Raw genomic sequence first — 17426 nt, 5'->3', positions numbered from 1 at the left:
GGAAACAGCGGTGCCTCTGTAGGGACTACTGCAGAGACCCAGGAGGGACACGGGCTGCGGCCATTGGCCTGCCCACACAGAAGGCCAGGGGGATGCTGTCCCAGCAGAAAGTGGAGCCCAGGGAGGTCCCTGCAGGACAGCAGACTGAACAGTAACCCGTCTGCGAGCCCAGTTGCTGAGGGTCTCTGCTCTCTGCTCCCCCTCAGGTCTCATCCTGCAGCTATGGGAAGGGGCAGGGTCTCCAAGGGCCCTTTCTCCTGTTCTCACAGAGAGCCCTGACTGTGACTGTGGTGGCCTCGCAGGTGCATACGGAGGAACCTGGCAAACTGCTCTCCACACGTGTCCAGGCCTCGAGCCCTGCCCTCACACCGCTGTTCTCAATAAGGAAGAAAACAGAGAGCTCTGCTAGTTTTCACCCACTGTGTACCCTTTGACCTTGACTGGTATTTTCCAAGTGGATTTTGGGTCCATTTAAATATGCTTTTAGACTGTACTTGCTGGCCCTGAACTTGCATGATCCTTCTGCCTCAGCCTTTTGTGTGCTGGGATGACAGGCACGTGCCCCCACACCTGGGCCTAAACACACTAACATGCTGCTTGAATCCAGAAGGCAGGACCACGGCACATAGTAGTGTGCCCACGGTGACGCTCCTTCCTGCCCGAGCTTCCCAAAAGGACCTGGAGGCTGAAAACACATCTGGGGGCAGAGCACTGCCCTCTCGTGTGCAAGGCCTGGATTTACTCCCAGCATCCCTTCACCCTGAAAAAAAGGGTCCAGGACACAAATGAGCTCTCAGGCAGCAGAAAATATCTTTGAGGATCAGAAATCTCAGTGCCAAGGAAGCAAAGGGACTTCAGAATGAGCTTCCTGTGTGACATGCTTCCTGCAAGCCTGAGATCCAGCCTGGGCCAGGCTGCCCTTTGCAGAGGCCCCATGGAGTACGCCTCACTGAGGCTCACTGGCCTTGGGGGACTCATGCTGCTGCCCAGGGTCCTGTTCCCCCTCAATAGCCCTTTCATGTATTTATCCAGAGCAAATTTTCAAAACCACTTGCCCTTTCTCACTTTCTGCTTCCTCTCACACTAAGCAAGCAGAGCACAAGCAGAAGCAACTGAGGCCTCCACAGGCCGCTTGCCTGCTTCTGTGATTGCGGCCGGAGCGTCTCTGCCGCTGCTGTGCCCACTCCCCCTGGGCCTCTCCCTAGCCTCCCATCCCCACCAGCCTTTCTCTCAGCTGCAGTCCTGCTGCCAACACCCTTAACATGCTCCTGTGTTCAGCTGGGCGCTGCTCACACAAAAGGTGGCTGGAAGGGACACACTAACCCTGGCCTTGGGGGCCCAGTGCTCAAGGCCAGGCCCCAATCTGGCACTGCGGGGTGGTGGCATGGCCTGAGGAGGTAGGGTCTGGGGGAGGGTGCCCTTGACTGTGAGGCTGGTACCCAGTCCTTCCCCATTGCTGGCCACTGGAGGCGCAGAGCTGGGCTCCACCATGTGCTCCTGCCATGGTGTCCTGCTGGGGACAGGTGGCCACAGAACGCATAGACTGAGACAAGCTGACACCTCTGGTAGCCGGCCAGTGATGAAAGCTAACACTGCTCAGCCCTCTGTTGACCCATACACAGACCTTTTTTTTTTTTGTATTTTTTAGTACAGGGTCTACAGGGTCCCACCACACAGATCGGACTTGTAATGATCCGCCTGTGTTGAGCATCCCAGGGGCTGGGATTACAGATGTATGCCACCATGCCCAGACTGGGTGGCCGGTTCAGTGTGCCTGGGGCTGGGGCCGGCATAGCAGACTGGGGATCGAACTCCAGCCACTACGCTCTGCCTAAGCAGGCGCTTTAGTCCACTAAGCTATCTGGCTGACCCCTCATATACAGAACTTCTTAAAGTACTATCGTAGACTCACTGCATCCTTCTGCCCTGCTACTTCCTGTCTATCAGAAAACATGTGTGTGTGTACATGGGCATACATGTATGTTTCTTTGTTTTGCTTTTTTGAGATAGGATCTTACTATGTAACCCAGGCCAGCCCCAAACTCACAGGAATCCTCCTGCCTTGGGATCCCGAGTGCTGGGATCACAAATGTACGCCACCACAGCTGTCATGTATTTGTATGTTAGGTCTAAGTTAGTATCTTTTTATCAATCCCTTAGTCCCCACCTTTCAAGACAACACTAGTTCCCTGCTATGAACAATGTGGAAATGTTCAGCAGTCCTTTTTTGTCTCCTTTCCTCCTTCCTGTACAGTGATTTTTAAAAATTAAAAATATGTTGGGGCAGGGTCTCACTACGTAATTTAAGCTAGCTCTGAACTCATTTTGTAGCTCAGGATGGCCTTGGACTTGTGGGGATCTTCTTGCCGTGGTCTCCCATGAATGCCTGCAATCTCAGCACTTGGGAGGCTGAGGCAGGCAGACTGCTCTAAGTGCAAGGCCAACCTGGGTTCAAGGTCAGCCTGAGCTATATAGCAAGACCACGTCTCAAACCAAACCAAAACAAAAAGATGCATGGAGAGTAGAATGAGCTCCTCCACTGCTTTATTAACTAAGTAAAGGTGTATCTTTTAAGCTACTTTAAAGCTTGCTGGGCCTGGTGGCACCAACCCATAATGTCAGCAACTACGATCAAACGACCAAACCAAAAAACACACACTTGCCTTTGGGGAAATTTAAATACAGTCAGCCCTCTATGCTACGGACCCAACCGAGTGGACGCAGAGCGTGTACAGAAGGGGAAAGCTGCGTCTGTAAAGACGTGCAGATTTGCTTGTCAGCATGGCCCAAAGCACGAAAGGCGCATTTACACAGCATCTGCTTGTGTTAGGTGTCTAGGTCATCTGGAGAAGTCCAAGCATGCAGGGGATGCGCTGTCTCTGAAGGAGCTCAAGGGCCTGCCATATAGCTCAGTGGATTAAAGGGCCTCCTTAGGCAGATGCCGGGATGGGCTCCACCCCAGGCATGCCCCCATCCCTGCCCCCAGGGTACACTGAGACAGTGACTGAGACTGGGCGTGGTGGCACATGCCTTAATTCCAGCACTTGGGAAGCTGAAAACAGGAGGATCACTGAGTCCAGGCTGTGTAGTGAGACCCTGTACTAAACACCTAAGCGAACTTGAGCATCCATGGATTCTGGCAGAGAGGGGTCCTACATCCAGCCTCCTCTGGTTACCAAGGCACGGCTGATACTGAGGGATGACTATTAAACCTGCTGCATAATGATGATGTTACAGTTATGCCTGAAAGGAGTCTCAGCCGGGGCTACAGTCCAGGGGAAGAACACTTGCCCGGTGCCCCAGGATCCCAAGTGCCAGTCCTAACACTGAAAATAAAAAGCCTTCCCACCAGAAGCTCAGGCTGAAAGAGCAGTGAGGCAGAGACCATGTGTGACCCAGCCCTGCTCCCCAGATGGCGGGAGGTCCTCAGGGACCACAGTGTGGATGAGGCGCTGAGGGATGCAGCCATGCAGGGGTGCCCCAGAACTCAGCTCTCTGGCCCACACACAGATCCAGCCCAAACCTGCGTGCAGCACAGAGAAGCCACTGACCACTTCAACTCGGCTGGCCTGCCCTGGGCCTGCTCCCAGATGCCCTCACCTCTGGTGCTGCATCTGCAGCGCTGGCTCCCCTTCCCACGAGGCTGCCCCCCTGCTCTTTGGAGGGAGTCTTCTGAAGGAAGTCCGAGATCCTCTGCACCAGGAAGTCACGGTCTTTCAGGTTGGCGAACAGGAAGGTCATCTTACTCTTGGTGCTGATGGAGAGAGGGCTGGGCAGGACACTGGAGCTGTCAGCCTTCTCCACAATGGCCACCTGAGGAGGCACAAGTACAGACTCAGGCCTGAGCGTGGGAGCTCACCCAGCTCTGTGACTGTGACAGGGCCACAGTGGCCCAGTGAGGTAGGCAAAACACAGATTCACATCCTGACTCTGCCACTTTCTGGGCAAGACCCTGGTGGTGGGAGCTGCATGTCACACCTGCTGACAGTGAGTACTGGCCTTGTGAGCCCTAGGAGGAGGTCACGGGAGATACCTGGCCCAGCTGAGGGTCCTGCAGGCTTCTCAAAGGGCGGCTGCCTCCTCCTCCTCTGTTGAAGCCCTCACAGCAGGCCTCCCTAAACACCTATCCTGAGAGCGCTTCAGAACAGTGCCTCCAAGAGCACAGCTGAGCCCACTGGGGCATGGGCAGACGGAGGACATGGATGTGTGCCGTGTGTGTGTGTGCGTGCGTGCGCATGCCTGAGTGCTCACACAGGCTCTGGACGAGTGCATAGCACTCATGGTGTGAATCTATGTGCATGTGTGCAAGCATAAGTGTATGTGTGTGTGTGTGTGTGTGTGCTACGTATGACCATGCAAGCCAGGTATGGGTGTGCATGAGTGGAGGGCACAAGCCCCAGGAGGTAGCTGGTGACTGCTCCCGCTGGAGGGTCCTAGGCAGGGTCTCACTGCCTGGACAGATGCTGTAGGCTCCCTGGGTGCTGTGGGAGGATGTGTCACTGTGGACCATCCTGATGGCCCAGGCAGACACAGGTGTCCTGGGTGGAGGCCGTGGAGAGGAAGGGATGGCTCTGGAGGAGCACGCATGGAGCACCACAGAGGGAAGAGCTCAGGGTCAGGCAGCTCCTCTCCTACCTACGCCAAAGGATGGAAGGGCACGGCTGCTTAGGGGGGTGTGCGAGGTGCCTTGGAGAAAGGCAGGAGCCCTGCGCCTAGTGGGCCTGAGCCAAGCCTGTGCTTCTCACCTCCCTCAGAGGGATGATGAGGTGGCACGCATCTTCCCCCTTGCTGGCGAAGCAGATGTAGTTGTTGGAGATGAACATCTGGCCAGGGTTATGCAGCTTGTTGAATGGGGTCCACAGGGTGCAGCCCGTGTGCCCATCCAGCCGCTCATCCCTGGGCAGCCGGAATGTGGCCCGGTAGCACTCGTTCTTGGCTCGGGCATCCAAGTCTCTGAGGAAGCAAGGTGGGAAAGGAGGCTTGTGTGGGAGTGTGCATGCCCTCGAGGGGAGGCTCAGCTTGCACACTGACTTCAGGATCCCAGGATTCTCCAGGTAGTAGGCCGTGGCCAGGGTTTGAGCTCAACAAAAGGCGCATGGGAACAGGCACAGGACCAGCAGGGCAGTGGCAGCACCCAGGGTGTCTTGAGACTGTTTGCTCCGAAAGGACCCAGACGCTGGCCCTCTGGCACCGAAGGGCAGGCCGTAACTGGCGACTCAGGGCCTGTATGCTGCAAGGCCTAGACCACACAAGCCACTGGCCCGAGGCTGCTGCTCCCCGCTGGGAAGAGCTAATCCCAGCCTGGAAACAGAGGAGAGCTTCCGATAGGGAAGTGGAAGTGGTTCTGTCCACGTGATGCAGGGCTCCGGCACCTCCCTCTCCTTCCTGTATGTCCTGCCCACACAGACCTGACTTCCTTGGGCTGAGTGGTAAACTGCACATACTGTATCTTACACAAAACATCAGTGCAGAGCATTTTTCTAAACTGAAATCTCATTATTCAGGCATTGAGCATATTAACTGAGGCACTGGCACTTTGTGATACATAAGTGGGTTTGGGGTTGCAGTTGGCACTAGGTCTCTAAGAGGTTTACACCCTTGTTCTAGGAGAGCCCTCGCTGTCTGGGTTGCCCTGGCCCATGTGGGCCTGATATATACCTCAAGGTAGGTCACTGGCAGGGCCAAGTTCCAGCCCTACTGGTGTTTTCTCTGGAAAGCCCTAAAAGCTACCCCACCACTCGCTGTAGGACACGGAGACAACCACACAGCATGCTGGTTCTGAAGGGGCACCACAGGCTGACGGCACAACCCATGGTTACAGCCCAGGTGTGAATCTGGTGGGGTGTACCCTGAGTTCTCAGCCAGCCTTGAGGGCAGACACGGGATCTGGAGGTGCTGGTCACTACAATCTACTCCACCAACCCCTCGGCCAGGGCAGCAGCGACCATAGGTCTGTGCATGGCCTATCTCCAGCTGGCTTCAATCCTGAGGCCCAGGGTCTCAAGGAGACGGTGTACCGTGGCAGGGTAGGACTGCACACCCAAGCCCTATTCACCACAGCCTTATGGATGCAGCCTTGTGGTCTCCTGACAGGGCTCATCCAGGCCTTGGCGCTACGCTGCTCTGTGACTCAATGTCCTCGCCTGAGACAGGATGCAGAGAGCACTTTCCTACCACCAGGCAAGGTGCTTGCTCCACATTGGCAGGACTCACAGGCTATCACTAGCCTCTCGGTGTCCCCCAGCCACCCAGGGTGATGGCACAATAACCATTCACCTGCCTCTTTCCACAGTGGACATGGCCTAGGCAGGACCACCCTCACCCACTGCCCGTCCCCATCACCCCCAGGGTCACACACCGCTTCAGAGCTGAGATATTCCTGTGTGGCCGGATAGGCCTGGGCAGAGCCTTGTCCTCCAGGAAGCCCTCGCTGTCCAGCAGCTGCCGCATGGCCAGGTTGGCCAGCTGCTCCATGAGCTTGAAGGTCTCGCCAATGTTGAGGAACATGGAGAAGAAGAGCTCCTTGTCCCTGGTGTCCACACGGATGCTCTCAGGGAAAAGCAGCGTGGCATTCTTCTCCAGCCGTGTGACATCCACCCACTGCACCACAAGGCTCACTAGAATCCAGACAGACTGGGCAAGGCTTGGCTCCCAACTCCACCTGTGCCCCGAACTCGCTATGGAGAGATCCATGCCTGAGGGCCCTGCAGCAGCCCAGGCCCCATACTGGCCAGGCCACTGCTTCTCAGGCCAGCCAGTCAGTGGGCACTGGGCCCAAAAATGACCCGGAGAAGGTCCACGAATGTGTGAGCCAAGTCACACAGAGCAGGTTACCTGCCCTGCCAGAAGTCCTCCTGGCCTTGACAAGTGGTGAGGGCAGGGACATCAGGGGACTCTGATCGGGAGATGTGGTGAAAGGCGATCAACAGTTAGAGGTTTGGGTGCTTTCTGGGTGGCAGAGGCAGTAGAGGGAGCTGACACTGGGCAGAGGTGAGCCTGCATCCTGCTGGGAGGGGCCCACGGCAGGTGACAGCGTGGGGTCCTCCTGGTGGGCTGTACACGGGAGCACGTGTACACCTGGCTCAAGTCTGGGAGCTGCTAAGGTGGTAGCTGGGTTTTAGGGAGCCCCATGTGCTATGTATGGATTGGTACCTGTGGGCAGGGAAGAGGGAGACTGACAGCATGCTGGCAGTCTAGAGGCAGCGGGCCTTCTGGAGCTCAGGGGAGCCAGGGCATGGGTAGCAGAGGCTTGTGGGAGCCAGCCCGACTGCAGGATGCATCTGAACCGCAGGGCCTAGGGGACAGGGTACCTGGCTGCCCGCTGGCCTGGTGGTGCTCACCTTCTTTGCCCAGCAGGAAGGAGTAGAAACACAGGTGGTTGACAGTCAGGTAGAGCCAGCCCTGCCGGGGCACACGGCCCTTCCAGTAGCTGCAAGAGTAGTAGTTGACCAACTTCTCGCCCTCTGGCATCCCAAACTGCTTCCGCATCTTCAGCTCAGCCTCCTTGAACTTCCCGGGGTCCTCATCTCCCTGGGGCTGCAGGCTCTTGCTCTCCTCTGCAATGATGCCCTGCAGGGAGAAAACAGGGCTGAACGGAGGGAGGCCGCCTAGGATTTGGGCTCGAGGGCTAGAGCACAGGTGGGGAGGGGGTGGCCCTCTGGCTGGTCTGCCACTGAGGCACACAGGGGACAGGGGTTGCTGTGCAGGGACAAGCAGCTCCTGGACTGTCTGGCCACAGACTGAGAGGGACTTTTAAGTAAACTCATTTCCGTTTCAACGGTAAAAATATACAAGTCCAGAGTGAGCAGCCATGGCCTAAAATGCTACAAACTGCAAAGCTTCGGAATCCAAAGGCTTCTGAGCGCTGATGTGGCTCTCCAAGCCTGAGTCTGAGATGGTGCAGCCAAGCTTCAGGCACCTAGAAATGCCAAGTACAGCTGCCTTCAGGCTGCGCAGCCGATGGGACGCCCCACGCCCACCTGGGCTCTGCCTGCTTTTAGAAAGTGTTACAACAGTGGGGTGCTATTCATCCTACTGGAATTCCTTACAATCCTTGAGGACAAGCAATTGTTCAGCACGCACACATTTGACTTCACGAGGGCAATTACAAGAACAAAGAGTGGGAATAAGGCTTGATGAGTCGCAGTCCCACAGTGATCTCGCAAGTCTACATCTCATGGCCTGAAGCCTGCTGGTGACACAGAGAGCACCCTGTGGGATCCCACAGATCACAAGGACAAGAGCATGGGAACTAGAGGCAGCACAGGTGTGACTCGGTCCTGGAGGTGGGGAGATGGAGGGGCCGTCATCTGCTGGCCTGTTCGCTGTGCTCGGCCGGAAGTGCACAGAGGGTGTGCGGGCCTCTAGGAGTCATGCGACCCCGGGGGAGTCCCCGCATGTAACGGGTGGAGGAACGCGACCCCGCTCTCACCAGTGAGAGCTTTCTCCCAGATCAAAAGTGAAGGGGCAGAAAGACTTGTCCATCAGCAGGGCCTGCCCAGAAGGCCTATAATGATATCACAGCACGTAAGGACCGCTGGGTTCTCGATGGGTTTGCCGAACTGCTTTGCTTTGCTCAGTCTGCAGACCAGCTCAGGGGAGGAGCCTGACAATATGGGGACAGACGTGGGCATCCGCACTTCCCTTTGCTTCTACTGCTGTGATCACAAAAGCAAAAAGGGGGAGACCTAGATCAGGTACTGAGGATCGAGGCCCGGCTGACCTTCTGTGAGCACAAAGGAGAAAAACGGTAGGCTGTGCTCTTCTGGCAACATGCTGCCGTGGGAAGTCCCAGGGAGGTGTCACCACAGCTGGAGCCCGGCTGTTTACCTGGGCACATGCTACAGATTGCAGGAGGCAGCTGACTCTTCCGTTACCCTAACTGCTTGCTCCGTGTCTAAGTACATGAAAGTGAGGTGTGCCAAATGCTCTGGGCTCTTCTGTCCACTAGAGGTAGAGCGCGCAGGCCCGGCACTGCAGATGAGCTCTGGCCTTTCTGTCTTTCATCCTTGCTCAGCCTCACTGCCTCCATTTTCATCATTTTGGCGTCTGCAGTACGTTCTTGGAAGCATGCCTCACAGAACTTAACAAGTCCCCTGGAAATGAAGCATTCTGCAGACCAAGCAGACAGAGAACGCAGCACATGCCAGCCATGACTGCGCTGGCTCTGGAGCTGAGAACAGCTGCTGCCCCACCCCACGGGAGCCGGAGGCGTGCTCGGCAGGGTTCTGCTAACACAGAGCCGCAACGAGCACCTGGACATAGCTGTGGCAGTAGTACGCACGGGAGCACACTAGAGGGTGCATGCTGAGGGACAGAACTGCCGGGGAAAGGGACTGTGTCTTTCAAAATAACGCGTCTTCCCTGGGCCCGGTGGCACATGCTACGATCCCAGCTCTTGGGAGGCAGAGGCAGGAGGATCACTGAGTTCGAGGCCAGCCTGGGTTACACAGTGAGTTCAAGGCCAGCCTGAACTGCAGAAGTGAGATCCTCTCAAAAACAAAACAAAAATTAAAACCATGTTAGTTTTAGAATAAAACATTCCTTTATCATGGCCTTTCACATCTCGCCTCTTCCTGTTAGCAAAGGCCCTAGATGCAAACACACCTCCATCTAAGTTACTTGCCAAGAACAAAAACTCTAAGCTAGGCTTCAGCCTCTGGTGCTGGCCAGGAGGGGCAGGCCTGCCTGACCTGTGCCCACCTTCTGCTACTCTGAGAAGTGCTGGAGATATTCACTTACAGGGAAGAGCTGATTCTAGCCTGTGCTTTACGGGCCCATGGCGGTACAGCCTTCGTGGTGGGGAATGGGCTGGAGAGAGGATCTTGACATCATGGCAGGTGGAGAGCAGAGAGCCAGGGGCTGGGCCAGTGTCCCTCCAAGGGCTCAGCCCTGTGACCTCCATGAGGAAGGTACCCCCACCTCCCTCCTTCCTGGTGGCCCTTCTCAAAAGCTCCTGCACCTCTCCCAGAGCCAGGGCTGGGGATCAAGCCTAGATTGAGGGGCCTGGGGACGTTCTAGGTCCAATCACAGCAATGAGAATGAGCTGAACTGCCCCTTCCAATTCTAAGACAGCAAGTGGACACTACAGCTTCCATCCCTGTAAAATGGGAGTGACGCCTGTACTGTGCTGCTTCGAGACGAGCAGACTCTCCAGTCGTCTGCTGGTGTCCACAGGGACGGATTCTAGGTCCCCAAAGGTCCCAGAACCCCCAGATATCAAGTCCATTCTGTAAACAGTGTACTGTCTGTGTTGTGACCGATACACAGTGAGGTTATTCACGATACTGTAATGTAAATGCCATTGAAACAGCTGTCACGCTATACTGTCCAGGGAATCATGACAAGAAAGTAGTCTGTAGTGTTCGGCACACATGTGATTCTTCCCCCTACTGTGTGGCCGGCAGTCGGCTGAATGCATGGGACATGCCGGCCGAGAAGTGAGAACGGCTGGCAGAGGAGCCTTACGTGGATCTTGCCCTTGACAAAGGTGGTGATGTCTTCCTCGTTGTCAAAGATGGATAGTGTCTGCAGCAAGTTGCTTTCCAGCCATTCCCAGTGCTTCGTAATCTCCTTACGGGAAGAACCTATGAGGGGTTTGGTGACATAAAGGAAATTCATGAAACCAGTAAGTCTTAAACACAAACGAAAGAAAGGATTGAGATGGGCGGCCTATCCTGCAGTGAAACCATGCTCCCTAAACCGTGTAGGAATTTCCTCCTGTTATTTTTTTTTTAGATGTGCGGCAAGGTCTGAACTGCTCAGAATGGCCTGAAGCTCACAATCCTCCCTCCTCAGCCTCCTGAGTAGCAAGGATTACAGGTATGTGTCTTCAGGCCTGGCTATACTTTTTCTTAAACTTTATATGTATAAAACAAAAGTAATAAAATGAGGGCCGGTGAGAAGTTAGCAGCAGCTCAGGGACTAAGCGCCTGCGGAAGCAAGCACAGGAACCAGGGTTTGCTCCCTGGCACCACATGCTATGCCAGTGCCAACCCCAGGTGAGGCTGAGCCAGCCACAGAGCCCAGGTGTGGTGACACACGCCTGTAATCCTGGAGCTCGAGAGGCTGAAAACAAAAGGGTCACCATGAGGCTGAGCTGCACTGTGACACCCTGTACCAAATACACAAGTAAATAAATAAATAATAAAACAGTTCCAGTAAAGGGAGGCAGAATCTCAGCGCTGTGAGGGAGGCAGAGACTCCATCCCTCCCTGATGCCACGGGGGATGTTTATCGCTCGCTGGGCAGTCTGGAGACCTGCAAGCCTGCTAACCTAACAAGGCTTTGCTTTCGGCTGAAAGAGCTCAGGTGTTCCTTAGCACGCGGGTGACTAACCTGCCACCATCAGACTCTGCAGAAGGGGCTCCAGCTCTCTCCTGGGAGGCTGCATGCCAGAGGCCAGCCAAGCCTCCTGCAGGGCGCCATGCTCCTGGGCAGCAGGGCACTGCTGGCAGGCAGAAGCTGCCACCCTCTCAACTTCCCTGCTGAGTTGCTCCCCTCTGTAGAGGGCCCTCCAGGCCCAGAGGAGATGGAGAAACTTCGAGAAGGCAGCGCAGTGCCAGTCCCCAACAGGGAGACCCACCAAGGGGCTGGGAGAGAAGCAAAGGCTGAATGGAGATAAGCGAAGCTTCCTGCCTGTCTTGGCCCTTTTCCCCCTCAACATCGTACTTTTTGGGGATTTGCTTATATCTGCCATGAAGAGCGTGAGAGGAGGGGACAACTTGCATCCTTCCCGGCTGTCCCTCGCAGCATGCATAGATTCATGAACTTGGTGTGCAGGCAGCCTTGGCCAAGAAACATGCAGAACATAGGGCTGTGAACCAGACTTCTCTGGCGGTGCAGGAACAGAACGCAGGCCTCAGGTAGCTGAGGCAGATGCTCCACCCAAGCCCCACCCACAGCCTTGAAGTAGGCATTCTCGCCAGGCACCCAATCTCTGGCCACCTGGTATGGCAACGCTTGTACCAGTTAGGTGCTGACCCTTCCGTGGCTGGCCTTGGCCACAGCCGCCTCTCTGGCCATTGGCGCTGCTTGTCACGTGGTCACAGCCTGGCTGGTCTTGGTCTTCTTATCTGCTCAAGTGGCTGGCCAGCCCACTAAGCAATTGCATAGGAAAGGCCATCCCCACAGGAGCCATAGGAGGATGGCCACATGAAAATGATTGCCCCACAATGACATAGAAAGTCACCATAGGCAGTCAGACTCTCCCTGGAAGCCAGGCCTGATGACACAGGCCTGTGACTCCAGTACTCTGGGAGGCTGTGGCAAGAGGATTCCAAGCTCAAGTGTCACCGGGGCAACTCAGATCTTGTCTCAAGATAAAACTAAAAAGGGTTGGGGACATAGCTTAGTGGTAGAACAGCCCTGAGTCTCCAGTACTGAAAAAAAAATTTTCCCAGGAAATCTCTTCAATGATCAATTTATTTTTATTTTCCACCTTTTTAAAATAGCCTTTTAACTCTGCTGCACTGAGACCAAGGTCTAGCTGACAGGGGAATTTCTATCTCTGTCTTTTTGCCAGAAGCCACAAATTGAATTCAGAAGTTAAATGCACACGTGACACAGCTCTACCGTGTCATTTTCTTTTATATATTTGTCTGCCAATCTAAACAGAAGAAACCTTCTTTTGCTGTTTACATCTGCTGTATTTTAATTATAAATGTTTATGCCAGAAACATGCTTATGTATGTATATTTACAAGAATTATTAAGAGTAACTTAATCTTCATTTAATATTAACCTATGCCAGCTGGGTGTTATGGCACACGCCTGTAATCCCAGCACTCAGGAGGCTGAGGCAAGAGGATCACTGAGTTCCAGATCAGCCTGGGCTACAAAGTAAGCTCAAGGCCAGCCTGAACTGCACAGTGAGACCCTGTTTCAAAAAGGGAAAAAACCCTATGCCATCTGTTAGGTAGTGGGAACACAAAGGGTACTAGGTTACTAACTGCCACGCTTCTTTTCAGAGGGTCTCATGGATTATTTTAATCCTTGGAGACAGAACCATCACTTTCACTGTCCAGGATGAGGCTGGGACAGGGTCTACATCCATCATCCAGGGTCATACAGCAGAGTGCAACCAAACCGGAATCCCTGCCTGGCCGCCTGGCAGAGCCTGCCCTTGCCCTTGGCAGCTTCCAGCCTCAGGGAGAGACTTGCGTGTGCGCACGCTGCTGGAGAAAGGGGCGAAGGTGTCTGAGGAAGGCCACGCAGGGACCACGCACCCCTCCTGGGAGGGTGCAGGCAGGAAATGCAGGTCCTGCAGTGTGTGGCTTGTCTGCACAGGGTATGAGTTGGGGAGAAGAGGCGGCAGTGCAGGTGGTGGTCCCTCCAACAACAGCCGAGACACTTAATGTGATGACTGGGCAGTGCTGGCAGGACCTCTGGTTTCTGGGGAGCTGCTTTGGGGGCCCAGCCCAGAGAGAGTTAGGGTGTGGGCAGATGCCAGCGTGGGCTGCAGTCTGTGGAAGGTAAGGGTGGGGTTGGAGGTAGGGGCTGAAGGCTGGCTTTAACACAGCCCCTCTCAGTGGGCTCTGCGGTGGCACACACCCACGATCTCGGCATTCTGGGAGGTGGAGGCAGGAGGATGGCAAGTTCCAGCCCAACCTGGGCAATTAAGGATTTAGTGAGACCCTGCCTCAAAAAACAAAAAGGGTCAGGGGTGGGATGTAGCTCAACGCAAAGGCTGGTGGCACACTAGCACTTCAGAGGCTGAGGCAGAAGGAGCCTACAAGTTTGAGGCCAGCCTGGAACACACTGTGAGTTGAAGGCCAGCCTGAGCTATAACAAGTCCCTGTCTCAAAAACAAAACCAAACAAAAACAAACAAAAATCCCCCAAGACCTTTTTCTTTTCTTAAAATAATTTTTAAACTATTTATCTATCTGTTCATTTGGCAGAGGGTCTTGCTATGCAGCTCAGACCCTAGTGATGCTGTTTCACTTCCCCCAGCACTGAGATTACAGGCATATGCCACCATGTCTGGTTTTGGTGGCCAGCATGGTGCACCCCGGGTTCTGGGGCAGCACTGCATGTGGTACCAGGGATTGAACCTCGGCCTTGAGCCTGCAAGGCAGGTGCTTGACTGCAGAGCTATCTCTCCAGTCTCCCTTTTTCTTTTGTTTTTTTCTTTTTTCTTTTGGGACAGGGCCTTGCAATCCAATTCAGGCTGGCCTTGAGCTCACTTTGTAGCTCAGGATGGTCTGAAACTCGTAAACCCCAGCACAAGAAAGACAGATAGACAGATGGACAGACAGACAAAATGAGAAGGGGGGAAAAAAGACACCAACCTACAGCCCTCCACTCTGGCTCTAGGATGAACCCTGCTCCATCTGCCCAATCTCACAGCTCACTGCTGGGAGGTCAGAGGGTGCCCACTCCAACAGCAGGCTGTGCAGCCCAAGCTGGGGAGCAGCCTCATCACCTGCCCAGCAAGAGGATGCCTGAGCTCTGGGGTACTAGGCAGGATCAGAGGCCTCCAGCTCACAGCAGGCAGCAGGTGCTGCAGCTCTGGGGACTCCACAGGTGACTTAGTCCCCTGGGGCTACGGCCTCCTCACCTTCGAAGCAGAGGACCAAGGACCTCTCTGGAGGTTCCTGAAGGGAGCACTTTTTGGAGCGCTGCTGTGCAAGGCCTTTAGGAGGCTTCCCCTATAGCTGGCTGCTTCCTCTGGCCAACCTAGGGAGTACAGTTTGGTCCTGACGCTCAATCAGGGAAGGCAGAATCACTGCCGTGGCAGAAATACAGGCTTAGTTAGGTTCCTACACCCTCCAGTCCCCAGCCTCTTTTCTTATGTATTTAGTACAGGGTCTACAGGGTCTCACTACACAGATCCGACTCACAGTGATCCTCCTGTTTTCAGCCTCCCAAGTGCACACACACACTACCATGCCCAGTCTCAATCACTGTCTCAGTGCACCCCAGGAGCAGGGACCACACGGCATGCTGGGGATTGAACTCCAGCCCCTGTATCTGCTAAGCTATCTGGCCAGCCCCAATGTTTTCATTACGCTGTCAACACATAACTTTATTGTGTACGTCTGTCTTTGTTTTGTTCTGAGGATTAAACTGAAGACAATGAAACAGGCTACATCCCTAACCCATTTTAAAATATTTTGAGAGAATGTCTGGAGGGGGTTGTTTATTTTTTTGAGACAGGGTCTTGCTATATAGCTTAGGCTGGCCTTGAACTCACAATGTAGTCCAAGCTGGCCTCAAACTTGTGGCCATCCTCCTGCCTCAACCTCTGAAGCGCTGGTGTGACACCATGCCCAGTGAGATAAGGTCTTGCTAGCCTGCCAAATCCGGACTCAAACTTGTGACCTTCCTGCCTCAGCTTCCCAGAGTGCTTGTGCTACTGCTCCTATCCTGAGCGAAGCTTAAGTCTCCCTGCGCTCAGGCACACTCAGTGTTTCAGGGCTTGCTTGGGGATCACTTTAGTGAAGTCATCACTAAAGCACAAAGATAGAACTCTGATCTGCCCCAAGGGGGCCATGAGGAGGACGCCTGCGCTTGTCCTGAAACACTGAAGCAGACCTGCGGGCGGGGAAGGACCTCGGTGCCGTAACAGACACACAAGCAGGCCAGTGGGCAAACCGGAACACACGAATCCTTGCGTGGTGAAGCTCCAGCGTCCACCTGGGGAGAGCGCGGCACGGTGCGCACCCACGAAGCCCGGCCACGCCTGTGGCTGCGTTCCCTGGCCCTCCCGGGAAGGCTCGGACAACACCTACCGCACGCCACGGTCCAGTAGACCTGCGAGTCCTGGGTCTGGTGAAGGATGCGGTAAGGAGCCACGCGGGCGCTGGAGTCCAGCACCACGTCCAGGGTGCCCACGAGCAGACCTGGAGCGGCGGAGAGGCGCGGAGGTGAGGCGGGCGGCGCCCGAGCCTGCAGGGGCAGCGCCTGCTTCCCGGAGAGCTCCCTTCCGGCCTCTTCCGGAAGAAGGTGCTTAGCCCCTGGCTCGGAAACAGCTGCGCAGGCAGGAGTGCACACAGATTTGAGGGAACCCAAACCTCATCCAATGCTGGGGTTGCTTCTTTCGGAAAAATACAAGATCAGGTTTGAAAACAAGTAGTTTTCTTTTTTTGATGGTGCTGGGAATTGAACCCAGCCTTGCGCACGCTCAGCTCCGCGCCCACCCTCCCTCCCCCGCCAAGCACTGTATTTTTTCTTTTCTTGGAGTACAGGGGACTGAAGCCAGGAGCTTTACCACTGAGCTACACCAGAGCCCCTTTCCTTCCTTCCTTCCTTCCTTCCTTCCTTCCTTCCTTCCTTCCTTCCTTCTTCTCTTTTTGTTCTTCTTTTTTTTTTTTTTTGGGGGGGGGAGCCTTTTGAGATAAGGTTTCACTATGCAGTTCAGGCTGACGCTGAACTCACTTTGTAGCCTAGGCTGGTTTCAAACTCACAAGGGTCCTCCTGAGTGCTGAGATTACAGGTGTGCCACCATACCGGGCCAGAGCCCTTTTTCTGACACAGAGCCACACTAAATTGCCCAGATGGGACTTAAAATCGTAATCCTCTTGTCTCAGCCTCCCTCACGCAGGGATTGTGCCCGCTCAAGGGTTTCTTTGGAATGAGAAAATAAGTCCCTAACTCACCACCATTCAAGTTGTAAACATTCAGAGATCGGAATGGCCCACACGCGTGGTGTATGCGATATAACTGCGTCTTTGTGTCAAAGGTGTGTAATCTCGTGCGAGTTCTCCTGCATTGGAGCTCCATAAATTGGGCACTTACTGCACAACGTGTTCCCCCTCCACTTCTATCTGAAAACTCTGGTTCTTCACAAGACATTTTGTAACACTGTCTTCCATATCAAATAGAGGAAGACAATAGTTTTTCTTTTGCCATGCTGGCAAACTTTTATTTTTAAAAGTTTAATGAAGTTTCTTCCAGCCTCAAAAGTCATGGACTGAAAAGGATACGTAAATTTTCAGAACTGTCAAATCTGAGGGGAAAAGAAGATCCGAGTTTCTCATCTCTTAAGGGAAGCCTGAGAGCACCGCCCAAGCTCTTCCTGTCACACACCCACTGTGACAGTGCTTTCTCCACATCACTCTTTCCTGACCAGTCAGCAAGAGGCCTTCCTCTTCCAGCACTCCTTCCTCCCTCTGCAGGTTTGGCCACTGCCCTCTGCGGTGCACGCTTCAACGTACCGCGAAGCTGAGGCAGGAGGGTCGCAGTGTGCGCCCAGCTTGGGGGAATTTGCCACTTAGTGACATGCCTCAAAAATGAAAACAAGGGGCCTGGGAGATGGCTCAGTACAATAAGCTTTCCCGGCAAGCGCAAGGGCCTGCGGCCGGTTCCGCCAAAAAAGAAAAAAAGAAAGAAAACAAGAAAAAAGGGCAACAGGCGTAGCTCGGAGCGAAGGCCCCAGGGTTCAGTGCCCGGCACCACACACACTCTCACACCCACACACGTCTTC

General features: G+C 54.5%; 1 protein-coding gene across 1 annotated transcript in view; it reads right to left on the bottom strand.

The window, feature by feature from the left end:
• Positions 1–17426, bottom strand: part of Tbc1d9b (TBC1 domain family member 9B) — a 35508-nt gene that overhangs the window by 15052 nt on the left and 3030 nt on the right. Inside the window, exons 4-9 of the mRNA XM_004629418.2 lie at positions 15733–15843; positions 10468–10586; positions 7341–7569; positions 6359–6617; positions 4746–4953; positions 3601–3813 (exon numbers count right to left, since the gene is read on the bottom strand). Coding sequence (XP_004629475.1) covers positions 3601–3813; positions 4746–4953; positions 6359–6617; positions 7341–7569; positions 10468–10586; positions 15733–15843 — 1139 coding nt within the window. The remainder of the gene's footprint in view (positions 1–3600; positions 3814–4745; positions 4954–6358; positions 6618–7340; positions 7570–10467; positions 10587–15732; positions 15844–17426) is intronic.

The sequence above is a fragment of the Octodon degus genome, unplaced genomic scaffold (assembly GCF_000260255.1).
Source record: "Octodon degus isolate 3935 unplaced genomic scaffold, OctDeg1.0 scaffold00029, whole genome shotgun sequence".
Taxonomy (NCBI): domain Eukaryota; kingdom Metazoa; phylum Chordata; class Mammalia; order Rodentia; family Octodontidae; genus Octodon; species Octodon degus.
Note: the sequence above shows the minus strand (reverse complement) of the source record. Positions and strands in the feature narration are given on the sequence as shown.